Source organism: Liolophura sinensis, chromosome 13 (assembly GCF_032854445.1).
Source record: "Liolophura sinensis isolate JHLJ2023 chromosome 13, CUHK_Ljap_v2, whole genome shotgun sequence".
Lineage (NCBI taxonomy): Eukaryota > Metazoa > Mollusca > Polyplacophora > Chitonida > Chitonidae > Liolophura > Liolophura sinensis.
In genome coordinates this window covers 9912140-9931919 of record NC_088307.1, presented here as the reverse complement: position 1 = coordinate 9931919, position 19780 = coordinate 9912140, and the positions used below count along the sequence as shown (strand labels likewise).

The following is a 19780-nucleotide window of genomic DNA, read 5'->3' as shown; positions in this document are numbered from 1 at the left end:
GGGTCATTACAAGTATCAAGGCTGGGTCATTACAAGTATCAAGGGTGAGTCATTACATGTATCAAGGCTGGGTCATTACAAGTATCAAGGCCGGGTTATTGCAAGTATCAAGGCTGGGTCATTACAAGTATCAAGGCCGCATATTTACAAGTATCAAGGCCACATAATTACAAGTATCAAGGCTGGGTCATTACAAGTATCAAGGCTGGGTCATTACAAGTATCAGAGCTGGGTCATTACAAGTATCAAGGCTGGGTCATTACAAGTATCAAGACAGGGCCATTACAAGTATCAAGGCTGGGTCATTGCAAGTATCAAGGCCGGGTCATTACAAGCATCAAGGCTGGGTCATTACAAGCATCAGGGCTGGGTCATTACAAGCATCAAGGCTGGGTCATTACAAGCATCAAGGCCGGGTCATTACAAGTATCAAGGCCACGTCATTACAAGTATCAAGTCCCCTGAGCAATGGGGCCACAAGTTGTTATCCAGTTCTTGCTCTTTAAGCTGCGGCTTTGAGTCCAAAGTTTCCTCCACACAGTAACCTGACCGCTATCATAATAAGTGATGGTGGTAAACACAAATCAATCAATCAATCAATCAAGTCCACAGTTTCCAGAGGGCGATATCAGGGCCTAATACGACAACACTGATGATGGTGATATTGTTGTCAAGGATACCGCAGCGTGCTGAGAGTCTCTTCTGTGTGGTGATTGGCTGGGCTGATGGTGGCTATCATCGCTGTCTTGGAGTTACCTCCCAAACTCTCCTTCAGCAACCTGAACAGTTAGAGCAAAAAGGTGCATGTGTCAGAGTGAGACTGTACCATACATGTAGTGTTTCACTAGACAAACAAGCTTACAAGTTTGTATGGCCAGAAAGCAACTATAAACCAACAGTGTACATACATGCATAGCTGCAACTTGCAAATCTATTTATTTACTTGATCCGAGTGCACTTAAGAATATTTTACTTATATGACTGCGGCCACATTTATGGTTGGAGGAAAAATGTGCAGAGCCCAGAAGAAACTAACGGCCTTCCAGAGGTTGCTGAAATATCTTCCCATGCACAACAAGAGATCAGATGGCTTATGAAATATTGTTGTTTTACCTTGTGACCCCTTACACTGACAATCGGTTGGCAGGTATACGGAGTCCTAAGAAGCACACATACATACCATGTGAGGACGGAATCCCTGTACGGGATAAACAGCTTCTTGCGCTTACTGGTGGATCGCTCACACAGCAGTGATATGACCTTGCCCAAGGTCATCAGTGATTTGTTGATGTTAGCACCTTCCTAAAAGCAAAAACCGAATAAGTTGTTTGTTTATCTCTCTGATCTAATACTAGCAGATCTGTCAGTGCATTTATTTCGAAAGCGACTGATTGTCCAACAAGTTGGATAAGTACATCATCACTGAACGGCAACATGGCGATTTGTTTAACAGAATTCAGCAAATGCTAAAATGAGACTAATTATTCGGTTCTTAAGTAAAAACTTCAGGGTTCAAAATGTACAGAGTTCACATCCACACCAGGCACTAAACATCCACATCCACATCAGGCACTAAACGTCCACATCCACACCAGGCACTAAATATCCACTTCTACACCAGGCACTAAACACCCCCATCCACACGAGGCACTAAACTTTTGTGATTTCACTTGTACGTGTAACTGCTATTCCTGTCCATTATCCCCAATTTCAGGTCTGACCAAGTCCCTAATTTCATGACTGACCAAGTCCCCAATTTCATGAACGACCAAGTCCCCAATTTCATGAACGACCAAGTCCCTAATTTCATGAACGACCAAGTCCCCAATTTCATGACGGACCAAGTCTCCAATTTCATGACCGATCAAGTCTCCAATTTCACGACTGACCAAGTCCCCAATTTCATGACCGATCAAGTCTCCAATTTCACGACTGACCAAGTCTCCAATTTTATGACCGACCAAGTCCCCAATTTCATAAATGACCAACTCTCCAATTTCATGAACGACCAAGTCCCAAATCTCATGACTGACCATGTCTCCAATTTCCTGACTGACCATGTCTCCAATTTCCTGACTGACCAAGTCCCCAATTTCATGAACGATCCAGTCCCATATCTTCTCATTGTTCTACTGATCTTTACAACAAAGAGGTTTTTAGAGGTCTGTTTCATATGTAGGATCAGATCTTTTTGTGATTTTGCTTGTACGTGTAACTGCTATTCCTGTCCATTATCTCCAATTTCCTGACTGACCAAGTCCCCAATTTCATGACTGACCAAGTCCCCAATTTCATGAACGACCAAGTCCCCAATTTCATGAACGACCAAGTCCCTAATTTCATGACTGACCAAGTCCCCAATTTCATGACTGACCAAGTCTCCAATTTCATAACTAACTAAATCTCCACTTTCATGACCGACCAAGTCCCCAATTTCATGACTGACCAAGTCCCAATTTCATGACTGACCAACTCTCCAATTTCATGACTGACCAAGTCTCCAATTTCATGACTGACCAAGTCCCCAATTTCATGACTGATCAAGTCTCCAATTTCATGACTGACCAAGTCTCCAATTTCATAACTAACTAAATCTCCACTTTCATGACCGACCAAGTCCCCAATTTCATGACTGACCAAGTCCCAATTTCATGACTGACCAACTCTCCAATTTCATGACTGACCAAGTCCCCAATTTCATGACTGACCAAGTCCCCAATTTCAGGGCTGACCAAGTCTCCAATTTCATGAACGACCAAGTCTCCAATTTTATGACTGACCAACTCTCCAATTTCATGACTGAACAAGTCCCCAATTTCATGACTGACCAAGTCTCCAATTTCATGACTGACCAAATCTCCAATTTCATGTCTGAATGACTGACCAAGTCCCCAATTTCATGTCTGACCAAGTCTCCAATTTCATGACTGAACAAGTCTCCAATTTCATGACCGACCAAGTCCCCAATTTCATGACCGACCAAGTCCCCATTTTCAGGTCTGACCAAGTCTCCAATTTCATGACTGAACAAGTCTCCAATTTCATGACCGACCAAGTCCCCAATTTCATGCCTGACCAAGTCCCCAACTTCATCAACGACCAAGTCCCCAATTTCATGACTGACCAAGTCCCCAATTTCATGAACGACCAAGTCCCCAATCTTCCCATTGTTCTACTGATCTTTACAACAGAGAGGTTTTTAGAGGTCTGTTTCATATGTAGGATCAGATCTTTTTGTGATTTCGCTTGTACGTGTAACTGCTATGCCTGACCAAGTCCCCAATTTCATGAACGACCAAGTCCCCAATTTCATGAACGACCAAGTCCCCAATTTCATGAACGACCAAGTCCCCAATTTCATGAACGACCAAGTCCCCAATTTCATGAACGACCAAGTCCCCAATCTTCCCATTGTTCTACTGATCTTTACAACGGAGAGGTTTTTAGAGGTCTGTTTCATATGTAGGATCAGATCCTACTCGAAAAGTCTAAGTTTCCACCATCAAAAGTAATATTTCATTTTACATTTATTTGCGTCCAACAATGCAAGCATGAATGAATGAATGGATATTGCTATCATGTCATGGTGTGAACAAATTTAAACCAGGAGACTCAAATAATAAATGACCCCTGATAAGAATTTTGCATGTTCCATCATCAGAACGTCTGTTTAGACACCCTCCTTTTATTCTAAAAGAAAAAAAATTGCAAATTTAATTAATCAAAATTCACAATTAACAATTTAATAAATTCACTAATTTTTTTGTACATGTGTTTCATAAAGTCTTTCATAAGTGACTTGGACCTTCTCTTAAAAAAAAATTAATAAATAAATAATCACTGAAGCTTCCTAATTTTAAAATTATCGCCTTTTTGGCAGGAATAAAAATTGTTTGTTGATCTCAGAGAGTAGTTGTGATCAGCCAAGTGCCGTCTGCATAAAGGGGAACACCTCTGACACAGGAATTATCTTTCTTTAACTGTTTGATCAAGGGTATGCATATGCTCACAACTCAGAGCAACACTAAAGACAACAAGATCATCATTTCCTGTACACCAGCCATCAGACTTGTTTGTTATTTAGACTTCAATAAAAACAAGATCCTTCAAAGTGAAACCAGCGCACCGTGAACAGAGGCACCCCCTAGTGGCAGACTGTCGGCACTTCTCAGACCTTTTACACACACATCATTGATCAGGTTAAATTGTAGATACTTCAGCACTGACTTACTGACTACGGCAACTGTGGCCTATTTCTTTCTTTATGTTCGAAGTGGTTTGTTGAAAGAGCAAGTTTGTTGCATTTCATGATAAAGTGAACCCGAAACCATAGCCACATGCAAAAATCTAGAGCTGCTTGCTCAAATGAATTTTAACTACAGTTTACTGGAATATTTATACAACAGCAGCCAGCATTATGGTGGAAGGAAACCCACGATCATTAGCAGGTTGCTGGCAGACCTATGTGCGGCCAGAGAAGAAGCCAGCATGAGATGTGAACTCACAGTGGTGAGAGGCTCCTGGGTCACTGTGCTGTGCTGGCATGCTCACCGTAAAACCCCTCGGCCTTGAGCGAACATTTAGTGATATCTTACCCGCAGCCTTTCTCCTGAGGTCTGAGCAGTTGTCTGCCGCTCACTGCCCGCCAGGTCCACCAAGTTGATCTTACTTGTGATGGAATGATCATGGTTCTGACCTTCCAGATACTCAGACTGAAAACAGAAAAAAGGCAGATACAGGGATAAGAGGTAGAGCTACATGTATGTTCTGACGTTTCAGGTACTCAGACTGGAAACAGAAAAAAAGGCAGATACAGGGATAAGAGGTAGAGCTACATGTATGTTCTGACCTTCCGGGTATTCAGATTGGAAACAGGAAAAAGGCAGATACAGGGATGAGATGTACAGCTACATGTATGTTCCGACCTTCCGGGTATTCAGATTGGAAACAGGAAAAAGGCAGATACAGGGATGAGATGTACCGCTACATGTATGTTCTGACCTTCCGAGTATTCAGATTGGAAACAGGAAAAAGGCAGATACAGGGATGAGATGTACCGCTACATGTATGTTCTGACCTTCCGGGTATTCAGATTGGAAACAGGAAAAAGGCAGATACAGGGATGAGATGTACCGCTACATGTATGTTCTGACCTTCCAGGTATTCAGATTGGAAACACATAAAAGGCAGATACAGGGATGAGATGTACCGCTACATGTATGTTCTGACCTTCCGAGTATTCAGATTGGAAACAGATAAAAGGCAGATACAGGGATGAGAGGTACAGCTACATGTATGTTCTGACCTTCCGGGTATTCAGATTGGAAACAGGAAAAAGGCAGATACAGGGATGAGATGTACCGCTACATGTATGTTCTGACCTTCCGAGTATTCAGATTGGAAACAGGAAAAAGGCAGATACAGGGATGAGATGTACCGCTACATGTATGTTCTGACCTTCCGAGTATTCAGATTGGAAACAGGAAAAAGGCAGATACAGGGATGAGATGTACCGCTACATGTATGTTCTGACCTTCCGGGTATTCAGATTGGAAACAGATAAAAGGCAGATACAGGGATGAGATGTACTGCTACATGTATGTTCTGACCTTCCGAGTATTCAGATTGGAAACAGATAAAAGGCAGATACAGGGATGAGAGGTACAGCTACATGTATGTTCTGACCTTCCGGGTATTCAGATTGGAAACAGATAAAAGGCAGATACAGGGATGAGAGGTACAGCTACATGTATGTTCTGACCTTCCGGGTATTCAGATTGGAAACAGGAAAAAAGCAGATACAGGGATGAGATGTACCGCTACATGTATGTTCTGACCTTCCGAGTATTCAGATTGGAAACAGGAAAAAGGCAGATACAGGGATGAGATGTACCGCTACATGTATGTTCTGACCTTCCGAGTATTCAGATTGGAAACAGGAAAAAGGCAGATACAGGGATGAGATGTACCGCTACATGTATGTTCTGACCTTCCGGGTATTCAGATTGGAAACAGATAAAAGGCAGATACAGGGATGAGATGTACCGCTACATGTATGTTCTGACCTTCCGGGTATTCAGATTGGAAACAGGAAAAAGGCAGATACAGGGATGAGAGGTACCGCTACATGTATGTTCTGACCTTCCGAGTATTCAGATTGGAAACAGGAAAAAGGCAGATACAGGGATGAGAAGTACAGCTACATGTATGTTCTGACCTTCTGAGTATTCAGATTGGAAACAGATAAAAGGCAGATACAGGGATGAGAGGTACAGCTACATGTATGTTCTGACCTTCCGGGTATTCAGATTGGAAACAGGAAAAAGGCAGATACAGGGATGAGAGGTACAGCTACATGTATGTTCTGACCTTCCGAGTATTCAGATTGGAAACAGGAAAAAGGCAGATACAGGGATGAGATGTACCGCTACATGTATGTTCTGACCTTCCAGGTATTCAGATTGGAAACAGATAAAAGGCAGATACAGGGATGAGAGGTACAGCTACATGTATGTTCTGACTTTCCGGGTATTCAGATTGGAAACAGGAAAAAGGCAGATACAGGGATGAGATGTACCGCTACATGTATGTTCTGACCTTCCGGGTATTCAGATTGGAAACAGGAAAAAGGCAGATACAGGGATGAGAGGTACAGCTACATGTTTGTAGTCGCCACCGTTCTATAATGACGTCATCTTTGAAACTAAAAACCAAGACGACAAGTATCAGTATGTATGTCGTAGGTGTTGTCATTTGAAGACCATTCGATGTATAAGAGTATACAACTGCCAATGGTTGCCTGTATATTGAAACTACGGTCTATAGACGTTCTCAAACATGCACAGACTGTAGAAATAACTTCCTGCAGTGCACAATCTTTAATTTCTTCTTCTTTTTTTTTTTCTCTAAATGACATTATTAATGCACAAATTAAACACTGGTACAATCTATATTAAATACCTCAAGCTCAATATATTGCACTCCCATTCTATTGTTCACATGTTTTAATAACATGTTGATTCTATTATTATTCTATTATTCTAAGTGCATTAATAAACCAGTAATAAATAATGTCGGTGTTAGCTGATCTTGGGAGTCAAATTAGTGCATCTTAAGCTTACCAGGACCAAATAGTACTGTAATTCTTCTAATTTTTAAGACAGATATCAGTTGTGCAGAAAGCAAACATTTACATTTCTCTCTTAAGTTTTCACAGAAGTACAGATAAGGACATGTTGTCCATTGAATGAACTAACCCTGTGAAAAAAAGAGAAAGTGAGTATTGCTGCTACAGTTACAGTTACACATGTACTGGATAAAAACAGTAGACCAGGGCCACTTTTACAAAGCCGCACACCAGTTTTTAATCGTATGATTTGTCGTATGATGTTTTGTACGTCACTATTATGTATACCATTTTCCTATAGGTATGATATCGTAAAAGCACGACATCTTTGTGAAAGTGGCCGCAGATGTTCCAAATATTAGAAGAATTAGGGTACTAGTCAGGGAGTTTAACAAGCTTTTGATAAATTTCACAATATACCCAGTCGTGGAGCAAGCACGAAACCATCATCTTATTAAACGTCTTTTTGACAGTGTTTACCTTTGTTTGGGTGAGAACTAACGTGAACACGGAATGGGAACGGCTACTCTTGTCATTCATCCCAGTCGCTGCTGTGGCTCGACTTTTATTACCCAGAGTTATCCACCCCTGAATATCCTCAAAGGAGTTCACCACAAAAGTGGACAGGCCTTCAACATACGGTCCTAGCACAGGATGTTCTCGAACCTTCAGCTGTAGAACACAAACAAATGAGCAGTGATTATAGTCTTTTCGTTTTCTGTTTCACCTTTTTCCTCAATGACAATCAAAAGAATGCGTACTTACACTCAGCAACACAGCTGTCATGTCGTCGGTCAGTCATACTGACCATCCTATATATTCAGTACGTGTAACATCCTAAAAACAACATCAACTCTATTGCCTTCAATCAATCAATCAATCAATGATTATGACGTTATGAAATCTCTTTGGCAACACTGTAGCCATATCCTGGTGAGAACATGTTTCAACCAATAAAACGTAAACGGGTTTTGATTGTTAATGATAATATCCAAAGTGAGATAAAATAGATGAAAATGTTTACAACCAGTTAAAAAACTCATTCCTCCACTAAATCTTCCCGCCTTCATTAAGACATTGATTGGAACACTTCAAACCATAATCTACTCAGGGGTTGAAATATAAAGTTTAAAATTTGGAGTCAGTGATTTATCTGACACACAGTCTTGGCTCTTTGGGACATCATACATGTATGCCATTAAAAAAATGAGTATTATCAAATTTTCTAAGAGACAACACAGAATTTCAGGCACACATGGCTGCTAGAAGTGCCTTTTTTCATGCCTTGATTAGAAAAAATTCAAACACGTTTTCACCTCATTACTATAAAGCACCATAATATATTTTAGCAATATCAATCTTTCTGGTAAAAATGCTGAAGTCTAAATCAGCGCCTGGTATGCATATTACCAAAGCTGACATTATTATTCACATCTTCCATTTGAGAATCTTTTAATGTTGCGCTGATCTTTTTGCATATGTTTGATATGGCACATCGCCATTAGGAACGCTTATATTGCATGTCACAATTACTAGTAACTTAACGTGACGTGATGCAAATTGATGACAGTGTTTCTTTTCTCTGTACAAAATCGTGCGCCATTCATGAAAATAGTACTAGTTTTACTATCTTTCTGTGTCAATTTTTTTTCATTTTCTGCAACTCAAGTTTGCTCCCCAGTTAAAATGATTGATGACTGGGGTATAATAAGTAGTGAATATATTGAATACAAGCGCTGATGTGGACTTGTTTTATATTTTCGAGGGAGACTCAATCTTTATAATTTTTTCTTCTTTTAAAACTTACCGCTTTTTTACCCGACTTTTCCTTGGAGGAAGCCAGCAGGTCATGGATCTTCTCATTGTAAATCTCAAAGAAGCTGATCTCAACATTCATCTTAACCTGGGGATGATCACAGAAACACACGCGGTAAAGGCTTTGCTTATCTTTATAACTGCTAGCTGACAAGAGAACTAAGTAAAGTTAAAACAGGAACTTTGGTCAAAGTAGGTGGTTACCTGCTCATTTTTTTTTTGTTTTGTTTTTTTTTTGAAAGTAGCAGGTAGCTGGTAACCAACTTCTAATATTTACGTGTTTTACGCCATACTCAAGAAGATTATATGACGGCAGCCAGCATTATGGTGGGAGGAAACCGGTATATAAAGGGGATATTAGCCTAGGCCAAATACAAAACATGTTTCTAGTGTGTATGGTCCAAACTGACAAACTACAGGGTATATTAGACTAGGCCAAACACAAAACATGACTGTTGTGTGTATGGTCCAAACTGACAAACTACTGGGGATATTAGCCTAGGCCAAACACAAAACATGTTTGTAGTGTGTATGGTCCAAACTGACAAACTACAGGGGATATTAGCCTAGGCCAAACACAAAACATGATTGTTGTGTGTATGGTCCAAACTGACAAACTACAGAGGATATTAGCCTAGGCCAAACACAAAACATGTCTGTAGTGTGTATGGTCCAAACTGACAAATTACAGGGGATATTAGCCTAGGCCAAATACAAGACATGATTGTTGTGTGTATGATCCAAACTGACAAACTACTGGGGATATTAGCCTAGGCCAAACACAAAACATGTCTGTAGCGTGTATGGTCCAAACTGACAAACTACAGGGGATATTAGCCTAGGCCAAACACAAAACATGATTGTTGTGTGTATGGTCCAAACTGACAAACTACAGGGGATATTAGTCTAGGCAAAACACAAAACATCTTTGTATTGTGTATGATCCAAACTGACAAACTACAGAGGATATTAGCCTAGGCCAAACACAAAACATCTTTGTATTGTGTATGGTCCATTTATTTATTTATTTATTTGATTGGTGTTTTACGCCGTACTCAAGAATATTTCACTTATACGACGGCGGCCAGCATTATGGTGGGCGGAAACCGGGCAGAGCCTGGGGGAAACCCATGACCATCCACAGGTTGCTGTCAGACCTTCCCACATACGGCCGGAGAGGAAGCCAGCATGAGCTGGACTTGAACTCACAGTGACCGCATTGGTGAGAGACTCCTGGGTCATTATGCTGCGCTAGCGCGCCAACCAACTGAGCCACGGAGGCCCCCGTCCAAAATGACAAACTACAGAGGATATTAGTCTAGGCCAAACACAAAACATGTTTGTAGTGTGTATGGTCCAAACTGACAAACTACAGACGTTATACTCCAATTTAATTTCTTTCTTTTTTTTTTTTCGACTTACATATACAATTTTCCTTATTTATTTATTTATTTGATATAAGTTTCAAGTCATAAGTTTTATAGGAAACTGCAGTACCAGAAGTAACACACCAGTGTTTGACAGGTGGAAATGTACTTATTATGATGTTTCAGAGGCATAGCGTTAGATTCACCATGTCGTTTTGTCTGAGAAACCTTAAAGCTTTGACAATAACATGAGACATATACGGAAATTAAACAAGCAAATGTAAATTAAACAGTTTTTTAAGAATTACATTATTTAAAATATTACATTTTAGGCCTGGAGGGAAAAAAAACTCCATCAAGACCCACTGTCTTTATTTACTTATTTGATTTGTCTTTTATGTCACTCCTGATAGTTATTTCACTCATACATGTATGATGGCAGCCAGCTTTATGTTAGGAGGAAACCGGGCGGTGCCCAGGGCCAAATCTTTAAATTAACAATTTAAAAATAGTATCAGATTACCAGAAACAAACAAATCTTTAGAGCTGGCCTTGTATATACACATGTACATGTATACACTGCATAAGTAGTTAATGACTTGTAACAGATTGCATACTTGAATGAACAATGACTGAACACAATGACTGAACACAATGACTTAACACGAGAACTCACAGGTTGGTCCGACGTTGCTGCCTCCATTCGGGCGAACAATTCCTCACTAAAGCGCGGGATAATGCCTGCCTCCCTGCCGTGACCCATTATACTGTGGTGGAGAAAAAAAAGGGCAACGGCTCAATGAGTAAGGTAATGATTAGGTGGGCATGGGGGAGGGGTTTTGGTGCAGAGTTTCACTTAGAGACCTTAGATCAGTGGGTTTGACAGAGAAGTACACAGCAGAGCATGTACTCATAACTCAAGTCGGTCACATTTCAAGAGCTATCCTAATTCCTCAAACTTTTTGCATATGCCAGAGCAACTTTCAGTGCAAATTTATGCACATTATTAATTTCATTCTGGAAACAAAACTACATTGGTTGGATTGGTCAGTTTACAAAAAGCATAATTTTATCAGTCAACGCAAAATAATGCCTTTAGAATATGTTTGAATAAACACCTTGCAAATACGTGAAAAGGTTCAAGAATTTCAGTACTCCTGGCAGTTTCAAATCTTTTTGTACTTTTAAAGGCAAAGAAAATGCCAACATGATTCATATGTACAGATGAAAGACCATTAAACACTGTTCACAAAAATAGTTGGATTTATTTTTTTAGAATTTTTTTCAATCCAGCAAAAGCATTTGAAACCTTGGATTCTACGGATATACATGTAAGCATTTACGTACCTAGAGCTATAATGCTTTTACTTGTCAAATAATTTCAAGAAAAAATTATGCACCCGTAGTCACTAATGCCCTCTGGGTAACTGTGCACTAACACAGAATCTGAGGTTTTAAATTTGTTTACAATTTGTTGGAAAAACATTCTACAATAGATACCATAAACTATTTTGCTGAACAGTGCTTTAGGGTCTATCACCATATACTGTAAGTCTTCAAACTTTTCAGCCACTAAACACTTTTTCAGTCGGATTTATGCAGACAACTATTATGAAAATGACACTAAAAATGATTTGTTTATGTTACTGAAACTGTGTCTCTACACTCCATAGTTCTCTCAGAATGTTTTACAATATTGGTTGCACAGGTGGTTGAAAAGGTTGACGGATTAGTATTTATATGTATATGTATATACCTGTACTTCATTTTGGGATTTTCGTTGCCCTTGAAGTGGGATTTACCTGATAAGGGCCACAACACTGTTTTCCTACATGTCCATGTATACATCGTGACGATTTTCCAGGGTAGCAATGCCTTTTTTGTTTTTTTTTGGGAAGTTTTGGACACAGAGAAAATATTTTGTTTCAGTCCATCCCACATGCTTCAATGACATTCCAGCATGCAAGAACACATGGTATATCCCACTTATGTATTTTTTCTTTTCTGTCCTTTTTCATTTAACAAACACATAATTTTATATTTTTACCTGCTTATTTTGTTAAATGTATTTCAACAAAATGAAGAAAACTTCGTTAACTGGCCTTTGTTTAATATACATACAAATATAATTTCTAGGCAATTTAACAGGAGATGCAATTCTCATTATTCTTTCATCTAACACAAACTTGGCAAGCACTTCTGAAAAAAACAACCTTCCATTCATGACAGCACTGGGTCAACCATCAGCCTGAATTCCTTTGATCACCAAAGGTGTAATTCTAGGCAATCAGCCAAAACTAACAGCACTACAGCCTATGCTGAACAAGTATATAATCGCCATATACCACTCAAATAAAGTCAGTACAAGCACAATGCAAATAAATGAAGACCTTAAGTAAATTTTGCTTGTTAGCCATAACCACAATTCTTTAAATTGTTGGGGGCGTAAATGGCAATATGTCTATACTTACTTATACTTACGATAAGTGGCAACCTTAAAGATGTACAATATATACATGTACACCCACAATACAAAACACGTGGCCATGCTGGATCACACTGCTATGAGGTTATTAAAGATAGGAAAACACTATGGCATTCATTGTTTGTACTACTGGAGTGGTCATAATCTTTTACAGTGTACATGGGATACATTAGACCGGAAAATATTTACAGAGAATTTAGTAACGTAGTCACAATCTGTTCTGCCTATTCTGTCAACCTCACTCACTGGTACAGGAAGGGCACATTGAATTAGTAGAAACCTGGTCAGATGGGAGAACACTTTAATAGGAAATTACGAATAAGAAATACTTCTCTAAATAATAAGACACAAGATGAGTTTTGATTTCAAATTATACAATAGTCCTAGTCAACATAAGATATATGTGTACTTTGAAATCGGATTGCTTTCACTTTAACCTTTTACCAGAAAAAAAACTCTGATACATTTGTATTTTCACAATCACTGGTAAATAAAGTTTTTTGGCTTTTTCATAAATCACATCATGCTGGATTTTAATCAGAATTTGGACGCACCTGTAACTCTTGCCACTTCCAGTTTGTCCATAAGCAAACAGACAGGTGTTGTATCCTTCGAAAGCCTTGCCCAGCAGCGGCCTGGCTAGGCTGGTGTACACATATTCCTGACTGGCAAAGTCGCCATGTTCATCGTCGAACGACCAGAACGAGAAGTCGTAATAAAATGGATGTTTCTGGCCGTTGTCCGAGGTGACCACAGTCTCATTGTCAGTCATTCCCACCACACATCTCACATTGTTGTCAGACAGCTCCCTGGATGGCAAAGTGAAAGATTGAGCAATTTATTTGACCTGGTGTCTAATAGAGCCAGACTGAACGTTCTTCCACCATGACAGACTCAGTGTCTTTGAGACGCCCTATTCTTACAGAGTTAACATGGGAGAGATAGGGAAAATAGAAGGAAATTCGAAATGAAACAGCTTGATTTCAAATTCTGGCTAAATTCCGGTCAGTGTTAAGCAAGTGACTGATGAACTTTCGCTGACATAGGTGCCATACAGATGCATGTCTGTGCATCGTAGCAGTGAACGGCAAGTTACAATCGTGTATCTTCAATAAACTTCATGTAAGACCAACTAAAAGGCCCTAGGCTACCAGTCCTCTTGAATGCTAACTACATGTAGTTCGAGATTGCTATGACGTGTAAAGGTTTGGCAAAGTTTTATCCGGCCAAGGATGGCCCCAAAGCCAACGTCATTCAAAAATGTGCTCTCTATTCAAAAATCTGAAAGCCCTCCATTGAAAAATCTGAGAGCTCTCCATGCAAAAATCTGAAAGCCCTCCATTGAAAAATCTGAGAGCTCTCCATTCAAAAATCTGAGGCAGTTCGTCACAGCATTGGAGACAAAATTCCCCATCAAATATGTCTAAACGGCCTGAAGTTTGCAGACACTTGTGTTCCTTATCTTTTCGTGTGTTTATGTATCACAAGCACAACGTCAATTTGTTATTTCCTATGCCACATCGGCTCAAGATTCAGTGATGATGCTCTACGCTAACAAGTGAACTGACAGCCTCGACATACTTGACATTGCATTTTTAAATGGAGTGCAGTCTGATGTTGGTTTGGGGTCATCTTTGGCTGAACAAAATTTTGCCAAAGCTAATGTCAGAGCAATCTCGCACTAAATGCTTACATGTATTTCAATCAATACAAAAAGAATATGGTGGCAGTTGGGGAATACTCTCTCCTAAGTATCAGGCCCTCCAAGATTAAACCCACATCTTAATGTGTCTTAGTAAATGAAAGACAAGTATTTTAGGACTTACCTTGTAAAGCTAAAACTAAAAAAAATCTACTTAAATACATTTATAATGATGTTTTGTGCCCTGTTAGTCAGTTATTATGATACTGGTCATTTCACACTTGAATGCAAAATGTATATAGCTTTGAAAAAAGTTAGACAATGTGATGTTATGACTTTGACACTGGGTCAAAGATTAGCTCTATTGGGCCAGATTGTGACTGAAAACACTGGATAAACACAGGTTTACAATTAAAATGATCGAAAGGCTTTACAACTTACAGGTATATATTTATACACATGTATTTATCTTTCAAAAAGACATGAAAATAAAAGTAGGCCTACAATTGTACATGGTCACTGAAACCAACACTAAAAAAAAAAGGTCAAACCTTTGACTGAATGGTCGCACTCGGACAGCCACAGTCACACTGCAGCTTCCTCCTTCGTTCTCACACTCTGACATTTCATCAGTTTCCATCAACGAGTCATTTGATGCACCAAGGCCAGTCCTATATGTCTCAAAGTTCACTTTGTTGTAACACTCCGGGGTAGGAGGCAGCCTCTCCAGAGTGTGCCGCCTCACAGGTGTCAGGTTGTGCGAGGCAGAGAGGGGGAATGAGCGAGCAGGCAACTGTAAGTCCTGGACTGGGGACTGTTGCACCGTTGAGTCCTTGTGAGATGCCGAGTTTTCTCGTGCAGCCGTAGGACTCTGTCCATCAGGAAATGACTGGATAGTACGACGGGCCAACACTGGGATCTTGGTTGGGCTGTCTCCCATTGGATGAAGGTTCAGCAGGTTGTTGTGTTTGGTGGGAGGGGAGAGTGAGGTAGCAGGCACATCTCCTAAAGCCCCGCTGGACAGAGTCTTGGATCTCAGCATGTTCTTCATCCTCCTGCTAGGTGTAAAACCATCTGGACCATGGTCCTTTCCTGACTTTCTACCCATGGTGTCATTTTTCACCTTGCTTGGGTCATTATTTTCAGATTGTGGTCTGCTGGTCTGGGCAGATCGTTTTTCACTTCCATGAGAATGTGAACCGGTTTTATCAGCTTCTGCCTTTTTAGTTTTACAGCTGGGTTCCATTGCCACTGAAACCATCTTCCCAGATTCCATCACATTGTCATTTTCATACATATCAACATCTGTTGAGACTTGTGGAGCTTTCTTGACACATTTGGAACTGTGATATTCACAGCCATTACATGGACTTAACGGGTCACATTTGATGTGTCCATAACTCTGAGTACCACCAATGGAAGTTTCAATTATTTCCGAATTGAAAGTCACAGTTTTTGTCGATGGAGAAAAACGTCCGGAATTTTCTTGAAATCTATTTTTAGGTACATTCGGCAAAACTCGCTTCATTTTAGTTTTCGAAGGTGATGGTGGTGGTTCAGACATAATGTTGATAGAACAATTAACTCGAAAAGTTAATTAAAAAAACAAAGAAATAAAAAGAAACAACTCCAATTTCTTAACTCAAAAACACAGGCACGAATAACAGGGCGTTGTTGTTGTATTGACAATTAAGTCGCGCCAATTCAAAGAGAGTGAGCGAGCGGTTATGCATCTATGGCGAATGGGAAAAGATGAGTAGATTTCTCCACAGTTACTCTAGCATCCTGGTAACCCTCGTGTCCGCGTGTACTTGTGATCTGCATCACTCTGTCAGAAATCGTTGACTTCAGGCCTCAACTCAAAATTTTGAAACCGCCTCTGCCCCAGTTCACATTAACCAATCATGCGAGAGCAAGGGGTAGGTAACTCCATCCGTCTTTGCACTAATTAATTGTTTAGAGTAACCTCCCTTGAATACGCTATCCACAATACTTCTGTAAAAGTACACAGACTGAGTAATCGACAAACACAGTTTATCCACTTGATCATAAAGTCACATCTGTAAAGTACACTTTTTCCAGTAAACTCCACGTGAAATGCGTAGATGGCAACATAGAAGTCGGGGTAAACTTACCCGTGCACCATGACTCTACCGGTACCGGTACTCTATCTAAGACATATCCACCTACTCAAATATGAGTAGGCTTAAAGCCGTTTCTGTTTGGGTCGTTTAGACCTAACACAAGCATACAGGCACAAATTTGTCAGCCAATCCGATCCAGAGTTAAAATGGTTAGCTGTGAACTAGTCAAACTGACGGTAAGCGTACGCCTTACGCATTGTTACGGATTAGGGATTAACATTTACATGGATCCGTCCAGGTTAATCCCTGTTGTAACTCACAGCATGTAAGCCGCACGCCCATACAGATTGTCCGGACTTGTTGGCCTTTGGGGTGCGATCTAATACCATAAAGCCGCATTATAAAGTACTAAACCCGTAATGACAGCGGTTTGTTTTATCCTCCGCTCCTACTTTGTACATACGGTAGGCCTATGTGTTGCACTTCGCATTTTAACGGTACACCCTTCCCCGTTACAATCACAAGATATATCAACTCCACACTCCCATTCCACGCACACGCACAAACGTTTACTTGTATACTTGTACCGGTATATCAAAATAGCTACCCATCCGTCGGTAGGTTAGAGGTACCTAGCGCTATGCCTACGGTACTTTCCCAATAGATATACAGAATAATACTGGGAGGTAGGCCTACGGTACTGTCCCAATAGATATACAGAATAATACTGGGAGGTAGGCCTACGGTACTGTCCCAATAGATATACAGAATAATACTGGGAGGTAGGCCTACGGTACTTTCCCAATAGATATACAGAATAATACTGGGAGGTAGGTCTACGGTATTTTCCCAATAGATATACAGAATAATACTGGGAGGTAGGCCTACGGTATTTTCCCAATAGATATACAGAATAATACTGGGAGGTAGGCCTACGGTATTTTCCCAATAGATATACAGAATAATACTGGGAGGTAGGCCTACGGTACTTTCCCAATAGATATACAGAATAATACTGGGAGGTAGGCCTACGGTATTTTCCCAATAGATATACAGAATAATACTGGGAGGTAGGCCTACGGTACTTTCCCAATAGATATACGATGCCTATATGTGTAATTTGTATGTCTTTGTTATTTTAACATCTTTATTAAACAAAAATGTTTCTGTATAATATTTTAGCTGATTCTATGTACAATGTTCCATGCACAATGTATATGTTATTACAAGTAGAATGCAATGAATATTGAAATTTTGAAATTTTAAATCTTGAAAGTTGAAATCTTGAATGTCGAAATCCTGAAGCTTCACTCATTAAATGTTGAAATCTTAATTGTATATTCTGTGGTTTTTCAACCTGCATGGCTAAATATATGTATAGTCGTTACGTGGGTAATTAAATGTTGTGTCATGCATTTAACAAAAATTTGCATATCTTTTGCTACACATCGGAGTCATTCATGGGCAAAGGTTTCCTTAGATTTGTCAAAGCTCTGGACCATCCGGTTTCTTCCAACCATCGTATACATGTATCAGTATTTATGCATGTATGCTTGAGGTTTTACGTCATACGTAACACTTCTTCAGCCATATGAGGACGAGGAGTCATTAGGTGTGTGTATACATAGGCTGTCCATACACTGTCTCTTCTCTGTTCAGGGCGGGTCCATGCCGTCAAAGCGCCACCGCCACTGAAGTATCATGCCGGACACACCACACCCGGTTCTTCGCTCTAAATCTTTGCACCAAGTGAGGCAGCAACATGTATCATTCTTAAAGTCTTTGGTACTACCAGAGCTGGGTTTGATCCCGGGTCTCCCGACATCTAGGCCGACGCTCTAACCATTATACGAAGCGATCTCCATACTATGGAACATGCGTTATTTTTGGGAGGGGGCTTGTTGGCTCAGATGTTTAAAGCGATTGCTTCCTGCAACCATCAGTCCCTTGTCCAGTGGGGTCGCATGGGGTCAAGGCTGTTAAGGAATTTGTTAACTGTCGGCGACGGTCGGTGGTTTACTCCGTGTATTCAGGTTTCCTCCACCCATAAACCTGACTGTCACCATATCCGTGAAAAGTGAAAAAATGATAAATGAAAAATTCTTGAGAACGGCGTTAAACACAAATCAATCAATTTCTTCCGCATAATTAAAGATTGATGTTTTTTGTTATATTTTATTGGAATTATCGCCCTTTATTCGATCGACGATTTCAGCGTTACAACTGAAAATGGTACGTTTTTTTTTTTACTGCAGTTTGGATCTCAAATGCCACATTGACCATTCGGTGGGGTGAGGTTAATGAATACCAAATGAATACCAAATAATTCACTTTTTTGTGGTCACTGCTGATTTTACGGTTGAAGAATTTTTTCGCTTACATGCAAGACGGCGATCGTTTTTATACGAGTAGAGGAAGACTGCGTGCGTGGAGAAAATGACCACTCTTCACATACAGGTACACCTGACGAACCTCCGGAATTCACGGGCTGTGCTCGTGACGGTGACATTATAATTGTGCCTTGTAAAGACGTGACCCCTTTAGCAAGGAACAAGAATGATTATATACAAAGATACAGATCACAGTAAGAAAATGAGCCACAAAATTGCAGGAAATTTAAAACTTTTTTTTCTGCTTATTTACAACGCCAAATCATTTCCATCCACATCGAGTGTTTCTGTACTTCTACTTCGCTGAGATTATAACACATTACTTGGATGAGATTTTCCATCTTGTTGTATGGGAAATTTTACCGTGATTCCCAGTGTAGGGTGTTAAACCAGAGCAGCAACTACAGTGTGATACTGGGCAAATTGTCACATGTAACCAGTAAAATGAAGCCCCATGTCAATTTACCTCAGTCAAGGTTTTCTTCTAATTCTTCATGTAAATACGAACTACGAGTCCGCTACTACAATGCATGCTATCAAAAAAACTATCTGTTCAATTTAACAGAAAATCTGTCATCTGAGTGATGCTAGAATGTTTTCTGTTATTGCAGTAGATTATTCTGTTAAATATAACACACACATTTATTAATTTAACATAAAAAAAGTCTTAAGAGGATATTATGTTTAATATGACACAGTATTATGTTATAATAACAGAACACATTACATATCCATGAAACCTAATTTTACTGTTGTAGAACAAAATCAGTGTAACTCTGAATATTAAAGTCATTTTTCAATATTTTATTTTTCGGCAAACTACTAGTTCACGTTAGGCAACAGAAGGAATGCATGCACGGACAAAATCATA

General features: G+C 39.9%; 1 protein-coding gene across 1 annotated transcript in view; it reads right to left on the bottom strand.

Moving 5' to 3' along the window:
* Positions 1-16384, bottom strand: part of LOC135480835 (kinesin-like protein KIF14) — a 41897-nt gene extending 25513 nt beyond the window's left edge. Inside the window, exons 1-8 of the mRNA XM_064760764.1 lie at positions 14987-16384; positions 13348-13602; positions 10973-11075; positions 8934-9029; positions 7607-7798; positions 4596-4712; positions 1181-1302; positions 681-779 (exon numbers count right to left, since the gene is read on the bottom strand). Of these exons, the coding sequence (XP_064616834.1) occupies positions 681-779; positions 1181-1302; positions 4596-4712; positions 7607-7798; positions 8934-9029; positions 10973-11075; positions 13348-13602; positions 14987-15999 (1997 nt within the window). The 5' untranslated portion in view covers positions 16000-16384. The remainder of the gene's footprint in view (positions 1-680; positions 780-1180; positions 1303-4595; positions 4713-7606; positions 7799-8933; positions 9030-10972; positions 11076-13347; positions 13603-14986) is intronic.
* Between the last annotated feature and the right edge of the window lie 3396 nt (positions 16385-19780).